The sequence below is a fragment of the Thunnus maccoyii genome, chromosome 2 (genome assembly GCF_910596095.1).
Source record: "Thunnus maccoyii chromosome 2, fThuMac1.1, whole genome shotgun sequence".
NCBI lineage: Eukaryota > Metazoa > Chordata > Actinopteri > Scombriformes > Scombridae > Thunnus > Thunnus maccoyii.
Window position 1 is genome coordinate 13,418,945 of NC_056534.1, and position 15,338 is coordinate 13,434,282.

The 15,338-nt window shown below is 38.2% G+C and overlaps 1 protein-coding gene across 5 annotated transcripts in view; it reads left to right on the forward strand.

Annotated features, from left to right (window-relative positions):
* The window catches only part of lrba (LPS responsive beige-like anchor protein), a 190,916-nt gene that overhangs the window by 12,394 nt on the left and 163,184 nt on the right, over positions 1 to 15,338 (forward strand). For all 5 annotated transcript variants that reach the window (XM_042427272.1, XM_042427281.1, XM_042427298.1 and 2 more), the window contains exon 2: positions 14,618 to 14,849. In XM_042427272.1, coding sequence (XP_042283206.1) covers positions 14,618 to 14,849 — 232 coding nt within the window. The remainder of the gene's footprint in view (positions 1 to 14,617; positions 14,850 to 15,338) is intronic.

Sequence of the window (15,338 nt, forward strand, 5' to 3'; positions counted from 1 at the left end):
GTTCTTCTAAGGAGAGACTCCCATTGGCAGATGCGTGCATGTTTCTAGGCTTTATGTGTAAACAGATACACGCATTATAATCTAATCTTCTGCTCTAACTGTGAATTTGGAGGTGTGATTGTGCAAGTTTCTGTGAGTTTAAATGGCAAGATAACAGGGCCTCTCCTCAGATAGATGGCTAAAGGCCAAATCTGGCAACCAAAATTTTTTGGCCGCCAAGAAATCTGAAATGATCTCTTACTGGGCTACCACAAAACTTTTAGGCATGTTTTAGAAATGTTGTGTACATAAATACGTACAAAGTCTAGCAAATGTATTACTGTGACTTGCTGTTTACTACACGTGAAGCTATTAAATAAGCCATATAGACAGGGAAACACGATGTTGTGTGATGCATGTAAGAAATGTACAGGACTGTGTCTTCACTGTTGGTCTTCCAGTGAACAGTTCTGAAAAAACAGGCCCTTGGGCGAACATGACTGGCGACCCCTGGATGGTTCCGCTACCCTTGACCTGCTTTCAAACTCTGCATCAGCAACTCATCTGTTGCCAAGGCCTGGCATGCAAACTGTAGGGAATACAGGCTGCACATCAGAGGTGCAGCCTATGAGTAAATGCTGCACAATAAAATGTAACACAGTATTTTTTTTACTAGAAAATATTCAGCTTGTAGTGGATATCTGAACAGATATTGTTTGTCAAACCAAACAAAAGCAAAGATTCAGACTGGATGGAAGCTCTTTCTTCTCCAACTACTTCAGACATGGTTAGTAAGAGGTGCCTACCGTTCATAACTGTTGTTTCTTAAGCTTTGTTATAAATTTGCACCTTGCACATACAACTACACATCACTTTTTTACACTGCAAGGTTTCAGTGGTTTGAAAACCTCAGCAAGATCTCAACTTCCTGGGTGCCATGACATTACTCAGTAGCATCCTTCTTCTTTTTGCCCTGTGTAAACTTCAACCTATCCTGCTTTAATTCAATGACAACCTGTATCAGTCAAGTTCTGAAACTGTGCTTCTTAAGTTTACTCAAATGCATTAAATCCCATTTGTTATCTGAACTGTTTTTTTAAACAGAAATAAAAAGATTTTTGATGATAGCAATATCTAACAGGACAAAATTTTAAAGCATAATTAAAACTGTAAATCTGAAATCATGTAACATTTGTCTGGGGACTGTATACTTTTGACTAACTGGTATGTTTATGATAATTATTATGTATGTGGTACCTGTTTTTTTTAATATTCTAAAACTGGCAACACTGCTTTGATCCACAACAGATTAAGACTTGATGTAAATAGCTGGAGAACTATATTCATGTAGGCTAAATGATTTGATGTTTAGCATTCTTTTAAAATATTCACCATATAATTATTCACGGGATCTCTCATGGTGTTTTGAACATATGTTTTTATTGAAATAAGTTTGAAGGCAGTTGCCTCTCAACAAATGATTTATGTTGCACCTCTGACTTGCACTCATAACCTGAAAACTATAAGTAGAAAAAAAAGGAAAGATAGATCAGAGTGGTCACATGGTTCACCGTTGTTTTACTCGGAATGAAATGTGTATAATTATATTTCTGTCATGAACTCATATGTTGTGAATAACAAGACTTTCTTTAACTACCAGAACAGTTTAAGGAAACAGATATTACCATGGCAACTGACCGTCCAATTACTGTCTGTACACTGCAGTTCTCAACATGACCGTGATGTTACAAAGTCCTGCTTGTGCACAACAGCAACTGTTTTACCACCAAACATTTTTTTTGGTTTAAATGTGTTCGAGACAACTGTCAAGAGTCTTGAGTGACTTGGTGCAAATTAAGCTTTAGGCCTCATATATAGAAGTTTTTGTAGAATACTGCATAATTACTTGCTAGTTCAAGTGAAGTATACTTGCTGAGGTTTTCCATTTCGACTTATTTCAATGCAGTCTTTACACAATGTATTCTTTTAGCATACTTATTCATATGCAAATAGAAATAAGTTTTGATTGCTATAAAAGCCCCCCTTCGGAAAATGATCTCTTGTTTTGATTGTAATGTCTGGAAGTACCAGGCTGTGCTTCAGGAGAAGGTGGAGGAGGATGAGAACATGTTGTGGAAGGTGGGGAAGTATGCATATCTTAAATCAGTGAATTTGTTTGGGCATAACGGTTAGTTGAAGACCATGTAATCCACACCCAGATATTTGATAAGCTGCCAGAACCACAGATAGGCATTTTCAGATTTCCTTAAAAAGCAGGAAATTCAAAGCATGTTTATTCCTCTTCATTTCTGGAAGAGGATGAAAACTATTAACTTATTTCCAATATTTGAGAAAACCTTAAGTTTAAATGCATGATAAATATCAAATAGATATTTTCAGGTCTCAACCAAAAATGGATGTTGAGTTATGTGGTTTACACGTGTGAAGGTGATCAGGTTTGCCGTCTCATGACCTTTAGCTATGAATGAGAATCTCTAAGGAGTAATCATTTCCAAGTTCCTCATGGTTGTAACCAGTAAATGACTTGGTAAAGGCATCATGTAAAACCTTTTTTGAAAGTTTAATTTTAATTGATTTATAATAATGTTTAGTTATTTATCCCTTTTTATAATTTAGTAACAGCTCCCTCGTATTGTAGGCAATAGATAGAGATGTAGCTTATCTGCAGTGTGATCTGTGAGTGACATGCGGAGAACGGCACAGCTGTTTGTTGATGGTACTTGGGATTAAAACCACAAGTTTCACAACACCATTTGCATTTAAATGTGGAGATGCTATCAGTTCAATCCAGTTATCCATTTCAAAGAGACTGAAATATGTTGGAATGTTGATAGAATGTAGTGCAGTTGTTATCCCTTTACATTAAAAAATCATGACAAATCTTGCCCATCACAAGTTACCTTGAAAGTTGCTTATTTTGGTGATCAGAAAGCCTAAAAGTTATTGGGCCTCATGCAGGAATTTTTTTTCGTATTCTTATCCTAAAACTCTCTTTACTTTTTTCTGTGAGGTTTGCTTGAGTGTTCAGATTCAACACACTCTCTTAACTGCCCCGAACTAAATCGTATGTTTCAGCCTGATAATGTCACCTGTTCATGAAGAGGTGCGTGTTCATAAGATTTGATCTTTAGCATAATCTACACCCCTAAAATTGCCATAAAAGGCTACGTGTACTGCTCCGTTTGTTTTAGTGATATATTTTATTTTTTTGTTGATTTTGGTGTTGTATTTAAACTCCAAATTAATTCAGATTAAGACATTATAATTCTAAGTCAACCAAGAAAGGCAGACTATCTGTTCATGACTCGTATGACAGGTCCGGACGGCTGGTAAATTTTTTTCGTACCTAAGAGGAAATTCTAAATGAGAGAAAATTGATTGACTTTACAATAATATGGAACTAACAAGCAAGAATCCTCATGTTTTGGGTGATGGAAACATCAAATATTTGGGATTTTTACTTTTTATACTTTATTGATGATGTGCTCTAGTCTATCAAAGAATAGATAACCAACATTGTATCCAAAGATTATTGTATGCACAAGATATGATGTTACTCATCCTGCCATAATCCACATCCAACATACACATAGGAGTTTTTTTAGATGTCAAAAGAATGATGCACTAACCCATAAACAGTGACTGTCTAGATATCATGTCATGCCATCACACATCCACAGCACCATCAGACAGGCAGCACCTGGTCACAAGCCACAAAAAGTAAATGTTAAAAGGTCGAGCGTGTTCATACTGGTACATCTTGGGGTTTATCAATTTGGCATCTTACATCTCGGATGTTTCATTGAATTATACCCGCATCATCAAAGTTGAGCAGTTAGTTTTGGTGTCTCAGAGACAACTGTGTCCATATTTGAAACATCGAATAATTCAGCTATAGCTCTTTATCTTGGTTGGTTTTCAAAGACCAAACTATAGTTTTTGTGTGTTTTAAACCTAAATTACAAAAGACTTTACTTGTGCTCATTTAGTGTATATACTACAGTATATACACAATTACAGTATACTGTGTACTGGTGCACAATATGTTTGTCTTAACTCATAGTTTGCCATTGGTTTCAGTTCATTTCAGTATAGATACTAGACTAGATAATCCATATATCTTGTCTAGTATCTATACTAGATGGCATGAGGTGGCTGTGGAGGTCGAGTGGGTCGTCCACTAATTGGAAGATTGGCAGTTCAATCCCAGGCTCCTCCAGTCCGCATGTCTTAGTGTCCTTGGGCAAGATACTGAATCCCAAATTGCTCCCGATGGCTGCGCCAGCGGTGTGTGTGTGAATGTGCATTAGATTAGATTCTGATGAGCAGGTTGGCGCCTTGCATGGCAGCCTCTGCCATCAGTGTATGACTGTGTGTGTGAATGGGCGAATGTTGACATGCATTGTAAAGTGCTTTGAGTCGTCAGAAGACTAGAAAAGCACTATATAAATACAACCCATTTACCATTTACCATATATCTTATTTTTGTGAAGTGATTGCTCCCACATAAGGATGGAAATACCAAATCACACTGTCTGTCAGGGAGTAAACTGGCGTTTGCACTGTGTGCTTTATTCAGTAGCATTCAACATCAGCTTTTGTTGATGAGAATTTTAGGATTGAGAGAGGAAGCTGCAGTGACACAGGAAGTATAAACTACAACAAGCCCATTGGAGTGCAGTAACTGTGTTAGGATATGCTGCAGACAGTTTCCTGATTCCCCATTCAGGCTTTCCCTCTGGAAATTCTTTAGCTGAGGTGTTGGAGATTTTATACTTTTCATTTGCCAAGGAAGTCAGGAAGAATGCTGTTCATAGCCCATTAGGTGCACTGGGTCTCATGAAATGAAGAGGATATCAAGAAACCTCAGACAGTCTAAAGTTACTCTTTTCATTACATGAACTACTAAAAGTTGACCTTAACTTGATCCTAGTGTCCTTATTTGTTCATCCTCCTTTGTCGTGCTAGTCAGTCACTGTAAGAAATGTTTAATGTTACATTTAAGACCAATAAGGTTGAGTTAGGGCATCAGCAGCTTAATCAGATTTAGCCTGTGGGAAAAAACTAGTGGTGCTTTGCATCAATGTTTGGATAAGCAGGTCCCTACATTGTATTGTTCTGTATTCTTTCTAGTACAAGCACGAGGATGCACATGCAAACCATGAACACGGGGTATATGTTCGGTCAACTGCAGAAGGTAATGCATATTACCAGTTAGTGATGGTTATGAGCTGTAAAAATGGAAAATGTACCAATAAAAGGCAAGACCTGCAATACTGGTTTCAGAAAAAAAAAGATAAACTAGGTTTTATGAGGTAGCGATTACAATCAACATGTTTGTTAGCCTTAAGGATTTGAACAAAACTGTGTTTGTTTACAATGATAACGTCACCGGATACCTTTTTCAAATTGAAGTATCTAATCTAAGGTGGGTCCTTCATCTTGAAATCCTCTTTTCACTCCTCCTTCCAACAAGGCAGGCTGAAATTCCTCACTAATGTTTATCTCTTTCCTTTTTCACCTCCCTGATCCAGCTGCTATTTTTAACACGTTGCACCAGAGCCAACCTTCCCATTTACTGCTACTATGCAAACTTAAACCATTGACGTTGATGTATCAAACAAGGAAATTCTTTGTTTTCTTCATGATTAAATCTCTCCTTTCCATGTCTGCATTCACACTGTCGTCTCTCTAACAAAAAACACATATTCTTCAGCATTAATTGTGTTAATACTGGATATCTCATTCCAGACAGATTTTCTGAAATAGAAAGCCAAGCAGTCAATAGATCGTATTCTAGTATTCTTTTAATTTTGAACATCTCATTCCAGAAGCAGACGACTTTAGTTGGTCAAGGTTGTCTTGGAAAAATGGAGATTGCCCTGAAGCCTAGACTCTGACGTCTAATGAGGACCATTTCCTGACAAGCCTTTTCCTTTTGTTGACAATAGCAGTCACACTGCAAGTTAGATTGCCGTATAGTTCTTGGCTTAAAATTGTCTGTTATACAGTGCACCTCTTTATGTAATGCTTTGCCAAGACTTTCTTTGCTTAGTGGTCAAAATGGTCAAAATGCAGCTACTTATTTTGATTCAAAGTGTCATCCAAATGCACAAGCTTGTGTTTGCTGAAACAAACGCGAAACATGTGTGATAAATGCATGACATGGTGTTCCCATGGATTACATTCGTCGTCCTCCTCCTTTTTTATTAGTTAAAAAAAACTCTAGCCCATTTAGCACTAACTTTATTACTTCAGTACAGAATAAAGAGGATGACGCACACAAAGACATCCCCAGAACTCTTCCTGTCTTCAACAAAGTCTTTGTAATAAAGTTGAAGATGAAGTTTTATCTTTCCATTAGGGTTGTTGATTATATTCTTGATTAATTAATTAGTCGTTTGGCCTATGAAATATCAGAAAATGTTGATCATAGAAGACTAAAGAAACCATAAAATATTTATATTTAAGAAGCTGAAATAAGAGAATTGTAGCATTTTTTTCTTTAAAAACGACTCAAATGATTATCAAAATATTTGGGGATTAATTTTCTGTCGACTAATCAATTAATGACCAATAGTTGCAGCTCTACTTTTCATGTTAACTCAGGCTAATTCCAGCTCCTGTTCAGGAGTAACTTTAAATTGTATTAAATAAGAGGCGTATTTTGGAGAAAGTTCGCATATTTGAGCGGGAGCCCATACAGGAAACAGGAATGCTGATAGAGATATACAAAATTGGTATTTGTGTCGATACTGACCTTATTAAGCGGATCGGATAACGGTCACGGTGTGAGCGATCCATATTAAATACAGTTTCCTTGTCAATGTCAACATAACATTGAGCGTTTCCGCTATCAGTTACATTAATTCAGTCATGGTTGGCTGCTGATTCAGTTTTTAGTGCCACAGCAATCCCTGTCCTGATATTACCTCACATAAAAATCATTCCAGTGAGTTGAGGTAACAGAATCGGCATCAGGAGAGAAAAAGTTGGATAGGTGTATCCCTAAATGCTGACGTACCTGTAATTTCAGCAAACCTTACTCTGTCAACAAGTAAATCAGAAAGGATGGAGCAGCATGGCTATAGGGAGATCTTCCTAAACCAACTTTGCTCTTATTTGTTTGAAGTTCCAAAATATGTATCTGCTATCTGTTTTCTTGCTTTGGATCTTTGCTTCTTCCTCATTAATCCCATCCCATGGTGCAAATGGCATAATAGACACATGAGTGGACTGATGGCAAAAATTTAATGTAATCTAAAACAGCATCGGTCAATTCTATCTATGTGTTATCTGTTGTTTTTCTCCATGTTGTATCAAAACCTGTTTTCTTAGAGAAATAAAATGGAGCAACAAAGGAAATTATTTGTTGATCAAGCTGCTGCCCGGGAATGATCACATTTAATGTAGTGTAAAAATGACTGCCAGCCAGTGTTTAAAACCAACGCTTGGCAGGTTGCCCTTCTGAAGATATTCTTAGAAATCCAGCTATTAAAATATCTCTCTCCGCCTCTCTGTCTCTCATTATCGTGTTTGTCTCAAAGTGTAAGAAAGGTAACATTGTGGCACTGATGAGAGAAAATGTACTCAACAGTGTCAGATAATCAGTCTTCTAATTTAACAATAATGAGTCAAACCCCCACAAATGCTTTAACAGTTTCAGTTTAATTATCACTATTTGTTCATTATTCCCAGTGTTGACGATCAACACAAAATGAGTATTTGGTGCCATTTCTAGAAAACCTTCATAAAGTGGCTTTTGAATAACAAGTTGCTCTATATGAAGAGAGCGAGTCAGGTAAAAAAAAAGTGGTTGTTGTGAGCTGTGATCATTGTACCAGTGTATTCCATGGTCACTGCATGCATAATTGTCACCACTTTTCTTTCCACTCCTGCTTTGACAAATGTAGAGTGGCAGAGTCCTTTACCAGGCTGGATGTCGGTTGGATGTTTTGTGAATGTTTTTCACGACAGGAGCAAGAGTAACAAGCCATAGTGCAAGACCGTATAACAAGTAGTTATGCATGATTCTTTAGTTCTGTGGTTTGGTCGTGTATAGAGAATCACCAATCCACCTTTTCTTTCCCAATACAGATTCTGATACCTCATCTCATTATATCTGCTTATCCTGAACTGATCTGATAGCAGTGCTCTCTTTTTTTTCCAAGATTTAAATCTGTATACATCACTGTGTCGAACTCATTGGCATCATTTTCATGTAACCTATGGCGAGGGATTGCTGCTGTGACTGAATGAATGTAACCGATACAGGGAAACGCAGTTTTATAATGACACTGACAAAGAATAATAAGGTCAGTATCACAGTATTGTAATATAAGTATCCAGGGAGCTTATGAGTTGTGACTGTGTTGAAAGCAGGCTGATGTATCTGTGAAAATCTCAAAAATAGTGTGGTTGATCTGTGTTGATGAAGGTTGTTTTAAACTACGAACATATCTCTGTATATAAAATACATTTACATTATTAAACAGTCAGTAGATTTTTCAGTTTTACTTCATATTTTGCTGCATCTTTAGCATGTAGCAGTCTTACTGCTCTCCTCCGTTCCTTAGTGTGCACTTGTTTACATTGGAAAGGGGATGACTTCCTTTTCCTGTTGACACACAATTAGCTGGTTGAAAGAGATTTATTTTATTCCTTACAGTAATTTGCAGAGCAATTTCACCTCACAGTTGAAATGAATATATTTTTTTCATATTTTGAGGGGAAAAAAAGAGTTGTTTTATTGCCTAGCACTAGAATATTTTCCATATTTTGATAATCTCCAAGTTATCATCCGATCTTTCTTTTTTAAAGAACAGAGCTTCAAATGAACATTTAGCCCAGATGTTTCTCTTTCCATTTGACTGAATTTAAAAGACATCCTACTGCGAAGTCATTTGATATAAGCTTTGAAATTCAGTGAAAATGGAGGTGGTTGTGCAACAGTGATTAACAGGAATGATTAAAGGAAATAACACAGTATTTGTTAAGCTGAACAAGAAACAGTGGACAGACTTGAGCATGTACGAGCTCAAAATATATCCCCCCCATTCATCACTGAAATGGTTCTTGCGTGTTTTATAATCTCTTTCGAATTCACAAACCCCTTCAAATAAAGTACCTCCTTTTCACTCCGAGGCCCTCGTCTGACTATTTCCTCTCATCTACTCCATCAGAAGCTCATTCCTCCGTATCACCGCCTGCACTAGAGGGATTTGAGTAGGACAGATTATTTGGTTGACCTCCCTTTCTGCTGGAACCATTTCAACATCTCACATCAAAATATTGGAAATGTGAGTGTTCATCAGCAGTGAAGAGCGCAGGATTATAAGATGTTGTCATATCACGAATCATGTGTTGGGTCACTGTTGATGGATGTTTCTGTTTGGGTAGTGTGTGTGGAAGTGGGGGTAGGGGGGAGAAGGGGGGCTCATGGAAGAATAAGCTAAACTGCCTTCGGTTTGACAAGATAGCTTGTTAAAAGAGATTTAGTTAAAAGAGCTGTTGAAAAAGTAGGCCATCGGTGTTTGGTGAAAGCATGGTCACTCCGACAGCCCATTCGTTGAGTATTTCAGTACCTTGGTTTATATAAAAAAGACTGAAAACCATAGGCAGGATGGGTTGTAATTACACACAAGCTGACATTTATAGTCCTCTTGTAGAGAACAAATTGAACTTGCTCTGAAAAATGACAAGCATTTACATATTTTTTTCCATCACTGAAGCATCACAACACACTAACGAAATCAGCTATAACCAACCATTCAGATCTTCTAGACCTCTTCTCACGTCTAATGAGAAGATAACAAGACATCGACATACTGTATTCTGATTGCTCAGAGCAATTCAAAGCCTGATTTAACCCATCTAACAAACTACTAACATGAGACATGCTAGACGTGAGCACACATTTATCACAGGCATTCTTCTGTTGTCCATTTTTGCAGTTGTCTCATTTAGGCAAATTACTTCATATTCAAATGATTTCACCCATAGAATTAATTGCAGTTTCATTAGGGAGAGAACTGAAAGACGAACATCAACACGGACACACGGACACACAATGAGTAGAGGGGCTCATCGCCCCGCAGCCGTGGCTTGGCAGCATCAGTGTTTCTGCCTATTACATTTAGATGGGTAATTTTCTCCCCTTTGGTGCAAAATGACCATCATTTGTTGCTCGCTCTCATCCTCAGCGTCATGTAGCCGTCTGTAATGCTTTAGAAGTCCCTCAAAAAGCTCTGCTCTGATATATTAAACCTTTACTTGTTAATGTCTCAGTTTCTTGCTCACTGCCAAAATGTATGGTCTCTATCTGTGTTTTGTAAAAACAGTGGAAATTATATTGTTGACTGATGAATTGTAGCCTTTATAGAAACATATGCAATGCTACATATGCGATGATGTTACTCCTAATACCTTTGGAATAATAGTTTTAAACAAATATTAGAGAGTTTGGCAAAAATGTGCATGTTTCCATCAACTAGCTGTACACAAATATACTGAAGAGAAGATGACAACTTAGATTACACGATTGTCTTTCTATTTTATTTTTTTTTATTTCTGGTTATTTCCAAATTGAAAATGTGCATAAAATAGGTAGGCAGGAAACATAAATTAACAACATGTTTTATTTCAAAAGTCCCATTATGCAGCCCATAAATATTGTTGACACTTTTTGTTTTAACAAGGATTTGGGGATATGAAAGAAATATTTGCCCTGTGGATTCTAGTGACATGTTTGACATTGGATTTGGAATCTCAGTTTTTCAGAAGTCCTAATCCTTCGTTGCTCCGGCTATCAAGTAACCTTGAATACAAGTGTAGCTCCGGCAATAGATATGAATTCTGGTTGTGGCTTACCAGTTAGCCCTGCCGTCCTCCCATGTTGTTCTCCATGGAGACCATAGAAGCCTGTTTGTGCTTTGTGTTACGGCCCAGTGGCTGCTTGGCTGCTCAGCCATGATTAATTCAGGCAGGCCTCAGGGGAGAACAGCCAGGCTAGGTTACCCAGCCAGGGATCTGGTGTCTATAGCTGCCATAAAGACACTGACTTTATGGCAGCTTTAGATGCAGGTGCCTCTCTTGGCTGTAGTTGAAGCTGTAGCTGGCGACGTGTAACACTTGTTCCTAAAATAGAGCAATGTAAATGACTGAATTGAACAATTGAAGAAATTGAAACACTGTGAACCTCTTCAGCATGCACCGATAAACACATGAAACTTGTTCTCTCACAGCTATAGGAAATTACTTTTTGTTTTTGCTGGTGCAGTTGGTAATGGTGGCAAAGTGGTACATGGTCTCCAGGTTTGGAGCAGAGTGCTACCATAAGACAAAGTACGTTTGAACGTGACATTTTAATTTTATATCCTGAAACACATTTCTATAATAAGATACGCCATTGAAACAACTACACAGCGTTCATCTGCTAGTTATACATGTCAGTTATACATGTAAAACATTCACCTGAGTAGCTTAACTTGGTTGGTTTGGCCTCTTTTTGAGAATTGTGATAATATTTGGCTTGATAAAAAGAAGTAGAAGAAAATGACAGATTCTATACAGGTTAGTGTGCCGCTGCAGTCCAGACAGACTCTCTAGAAGTAACGGTATTACTCTCCTTGGGCATTACAGACTATAATTCCTGTCACACAGACCTTAAATGAATGTTGATATTGAAGATTTGAGAGGCCAGTACATGCTGTAATGATGGATAATGTCAGATAATGTTATGTTTCTTTCTTTTTTATAAGCAGATACTTCCAAAACAGAACATAACACTCTTACACTCACAAATGACAGCTGTGGTCAAATTATTGTTTGTGAATTTCTCTTCTCTACTCAGCTCCGCTATCAGTCTTTCACAAATCACTTGAAAGTTGTATACAAGAAGGTTGATTTTTCACATCACACTGCAGAATTAGTGGACCCGAGGGGATTTTTTTTAACTGATTGCTTATTTTATCTGACCAAAACCCCCCAAAATTTACAATGAATGACAAGAAGAAATTGTCAAACTTAAGAATCTAGAACTTATTTGGTAAATGACTTAGATATTTAATTCTTTTCCAAAATAGTCACTAGTTTACTTTCTGTCTATTGACTAATCATATTATCACAAAGTGAAGTAGATCATGGTGGTTGTGGTTGACGATATCAGTTCCTCACATCACAAGATGTTCTGACAAGATAACTGTTCAATCTATCTTGAAATCAAACATGTTCCCAAACGTAGGAAGGGACAAACCCACAAACCCAGCCCAAACTCTTTCCCCGTTATCCTCAAACGTATGCCAGGTGTATGTAAATGTAGTGTGTGGGGTGCTCTGTCCCCATCCCCATATTGTTCTCCATCCCCTTGGTCAACTGACTCTGATGGATGGATGACTCGCTCACAGTGTCAGGCTCATAAATCAACTGTTACTGTGGCAAAATGGCACCCAACATCCATTAATGGCAGACCTGGCTGCAATCGGAGGCATCCACCCCCAAGTTTATACACGCTACTCTGTAGAGAGACGCGTGATTTATCAGTGACTTGCATGGAAAGAAAAAAATAATGAAGGAGACAGGTTGCCAGTGGGACATTAATGAATGCATGTGTTAATATAAGTGTTTTTACATAGGCTTTGGCATGTTGCCCTAACAGCTGGGCTAGCTGAGAGACCTAATCGGTCGTACAAAACAAAGACATCATCTCGGGCACTTGAAAAATGTGATGGACATTCTTCACGGTATTCTGAATTTTTATAGACCAATAGACAAATAGAGAAAATAATCGGCAGATTAGGCTAATTGATAATGATAATAATTGTTAGTTGCAGCCCTAACTGGCAGCGTAGATACTGACAGAAACAGAAAGGTCAGTGTGACATAGAACGAATGTCAAAATGGCGACGTTGCAGTATTAACTACTTGGCCACCAGAACGCCCCTTGTTTTTTTTTTTTTTCAACTGACCCAATCACTTCATCCAGTGGTAAAGTACAGAATTAACATTTCTTTTTTGCTTAGGCTATATGTTGAGATATCTGTTGTCATATAACGTCTTTCCTTGTATGTCAAGCTGACACAGTGAACATGGTGCTTGTCACAGGAACAATTGCTAAATATGACTGTTAAAGATATTTTGGTGCTTAAAAGTATATTTTTTGTTAAAATTATAAAAAGTAAAGTATTATAATCGGTATGATTATTGGCATAACAGTATAAAATATTTGTACATTGCATATTAATGATAAACAACAATGTATGAAGATTAAAAGAAATGGCTTTTTGTGTATTTGGTGATGGATAGTCTCATTGTTTTCATGTTGACGCCTTGACATGAGAGAACAAATCGATATTCTGTGAGACGAGGTTAAAGGGACGATAGGTGGGGTCTGCGTCAGTGTTATTGTCACTTTATCTCCTGTCCTATTGGATGTTGGCGGCGGCAGCGTTTCCCCAATTTTCCCGCTTCCCTATCTCGCACACAACACACACAAACACATGCACAAGGAGTTAATCTAGCTTCACTCATTTTAATGGGACAGTTTCCATTCCCCCGTACCCAGCGATTATTGTTTTCACATCTAGCCCGTGTAATGGCCGAGTACGACTATCACATGTTCATTTTTTTGTCCAGTCACACCTCCTTGATTCTAAACATGACAGCCTTACTCTTGAAATTAATTTGACATCAGCATTGTTATTTTCCTTATCTTTTTTCTATTAGGCAGGGTTCAATAATAAAAATGTCATCACAACTATTAAGAAGTGACAAATTATGACATTTATGGCTCATACAATTTATTTCCACACACCAAGAACATTACTCCTTCGCAAGAAGACAAGCATTCTGCCTCACCACTCCCTGAACAGGCTTTAGCTGGAGCTAAGGGTCACTGACGGGGTGGGATGCATTTACATTCTTTCTTGTTGTCCATGAATAACATTTTGTGTTTTTGATGTAAAACTCGCTTGTGTAAAAGATGTGAAGCTATAATGAAAACAGTGCATACTGGGTAGCCCCTGGTCTTCGATGTAGATTTTAGGATGAGGTTCAGCGGTATCACTCTATGTATTCTCTTGAATATCATAAGTGAAAATTAATCTCAACTCGGGTCTGTGTCTGCCAGGCTGTCAGATGCTGTTAGTATTCCAGTGCCTCCTACAGGAACAAAAGACCTCTAAATACTCATTTCACTGTTTGGGTCTGCACTGGATGTCTAGCTTAGTTTCACTGACATGGCTACTTTTTTGATATTTCTTTGCTCTGAGTTTATCACAGTATCTCAAGGCTAGCAGTAAACAGTTGAATCCATTGTCAGACGTACAGACATACAGACAGAGACCTGTGTTTTCCCCCTGACCTTTAATCCACTTGGCTAGCAGCAGCTCTGATGCACGATTAATCATCTGTCTGGGAGTGTGCACACACATAGTAATGTGAATACATTTGTTTATGCCTTTTTGAAGCTCTTGGTTATGTTTAACCGGTGATAAAAGTGGAGTTTATGGCACATTTGTGCCTATTGCTCTTTTCTGTTTTCATGATTGCTGACTGACACTGAACACTCTCTCCCCCACTCCCTCCCTCCCTCACCTCTCTCTTTGTATCTGTCCTCCAGCTGGTTGGCGGCCAGTTTGACCTGGAGATGAACTTTATCATCCAGGAACCGGAGAGCATCGTGTGCATGGTGGAGCTGTTGGACAAGTGCGAGCCCACCTGTCAGGCCGAGGTCTGGAGCATCTTCACCGCCATCCTCAAGAAGAGCGTCCGCAACTTGCAGGCGTGCACCGATGTGGGGCTCATCCAGCAGGTGGTCCAGCGTATATCCACCACCGACAGCATGATCGCAGGTACTGAAGACAACAGCTCATCTTGGAAAAAGTGTTTGGAAGCATGGGACACATTTTCCAACATGTTTCAAGCAATATAACTTACCCATCTGACCTGTCCAGTTTAACTCATCTGAAGCCATTAATTGTGGTTAATTAGTCTGTAAATATTATTGTTTTTTAATTTAAAGGTAGTTGGGTTGTGTAGCAATTACAAAGACTGTGCAAGACACCGACCAAGATACTGAATCCCCACAACCGCTAGAAGACATCTGTGTGAAGGGGGAAGAAGCTATAAGAGGAATTCCAACTTTGAGGATGAATTGAATCATCTCAAATAAACAAACCAATCTTAGCATTTTACCATCCATTTTTCGTGCTTAAAGTAACTTCATGGTTTCGTCCTCCAGCATTGAAGGCTAGAGCGTTCCCTGATGTATTGCAGTAAATAAGGACACAATCATCCTGTATAGTCTCTCTAGAGTCTAGTCTGTTGCCCATCTGCAAATT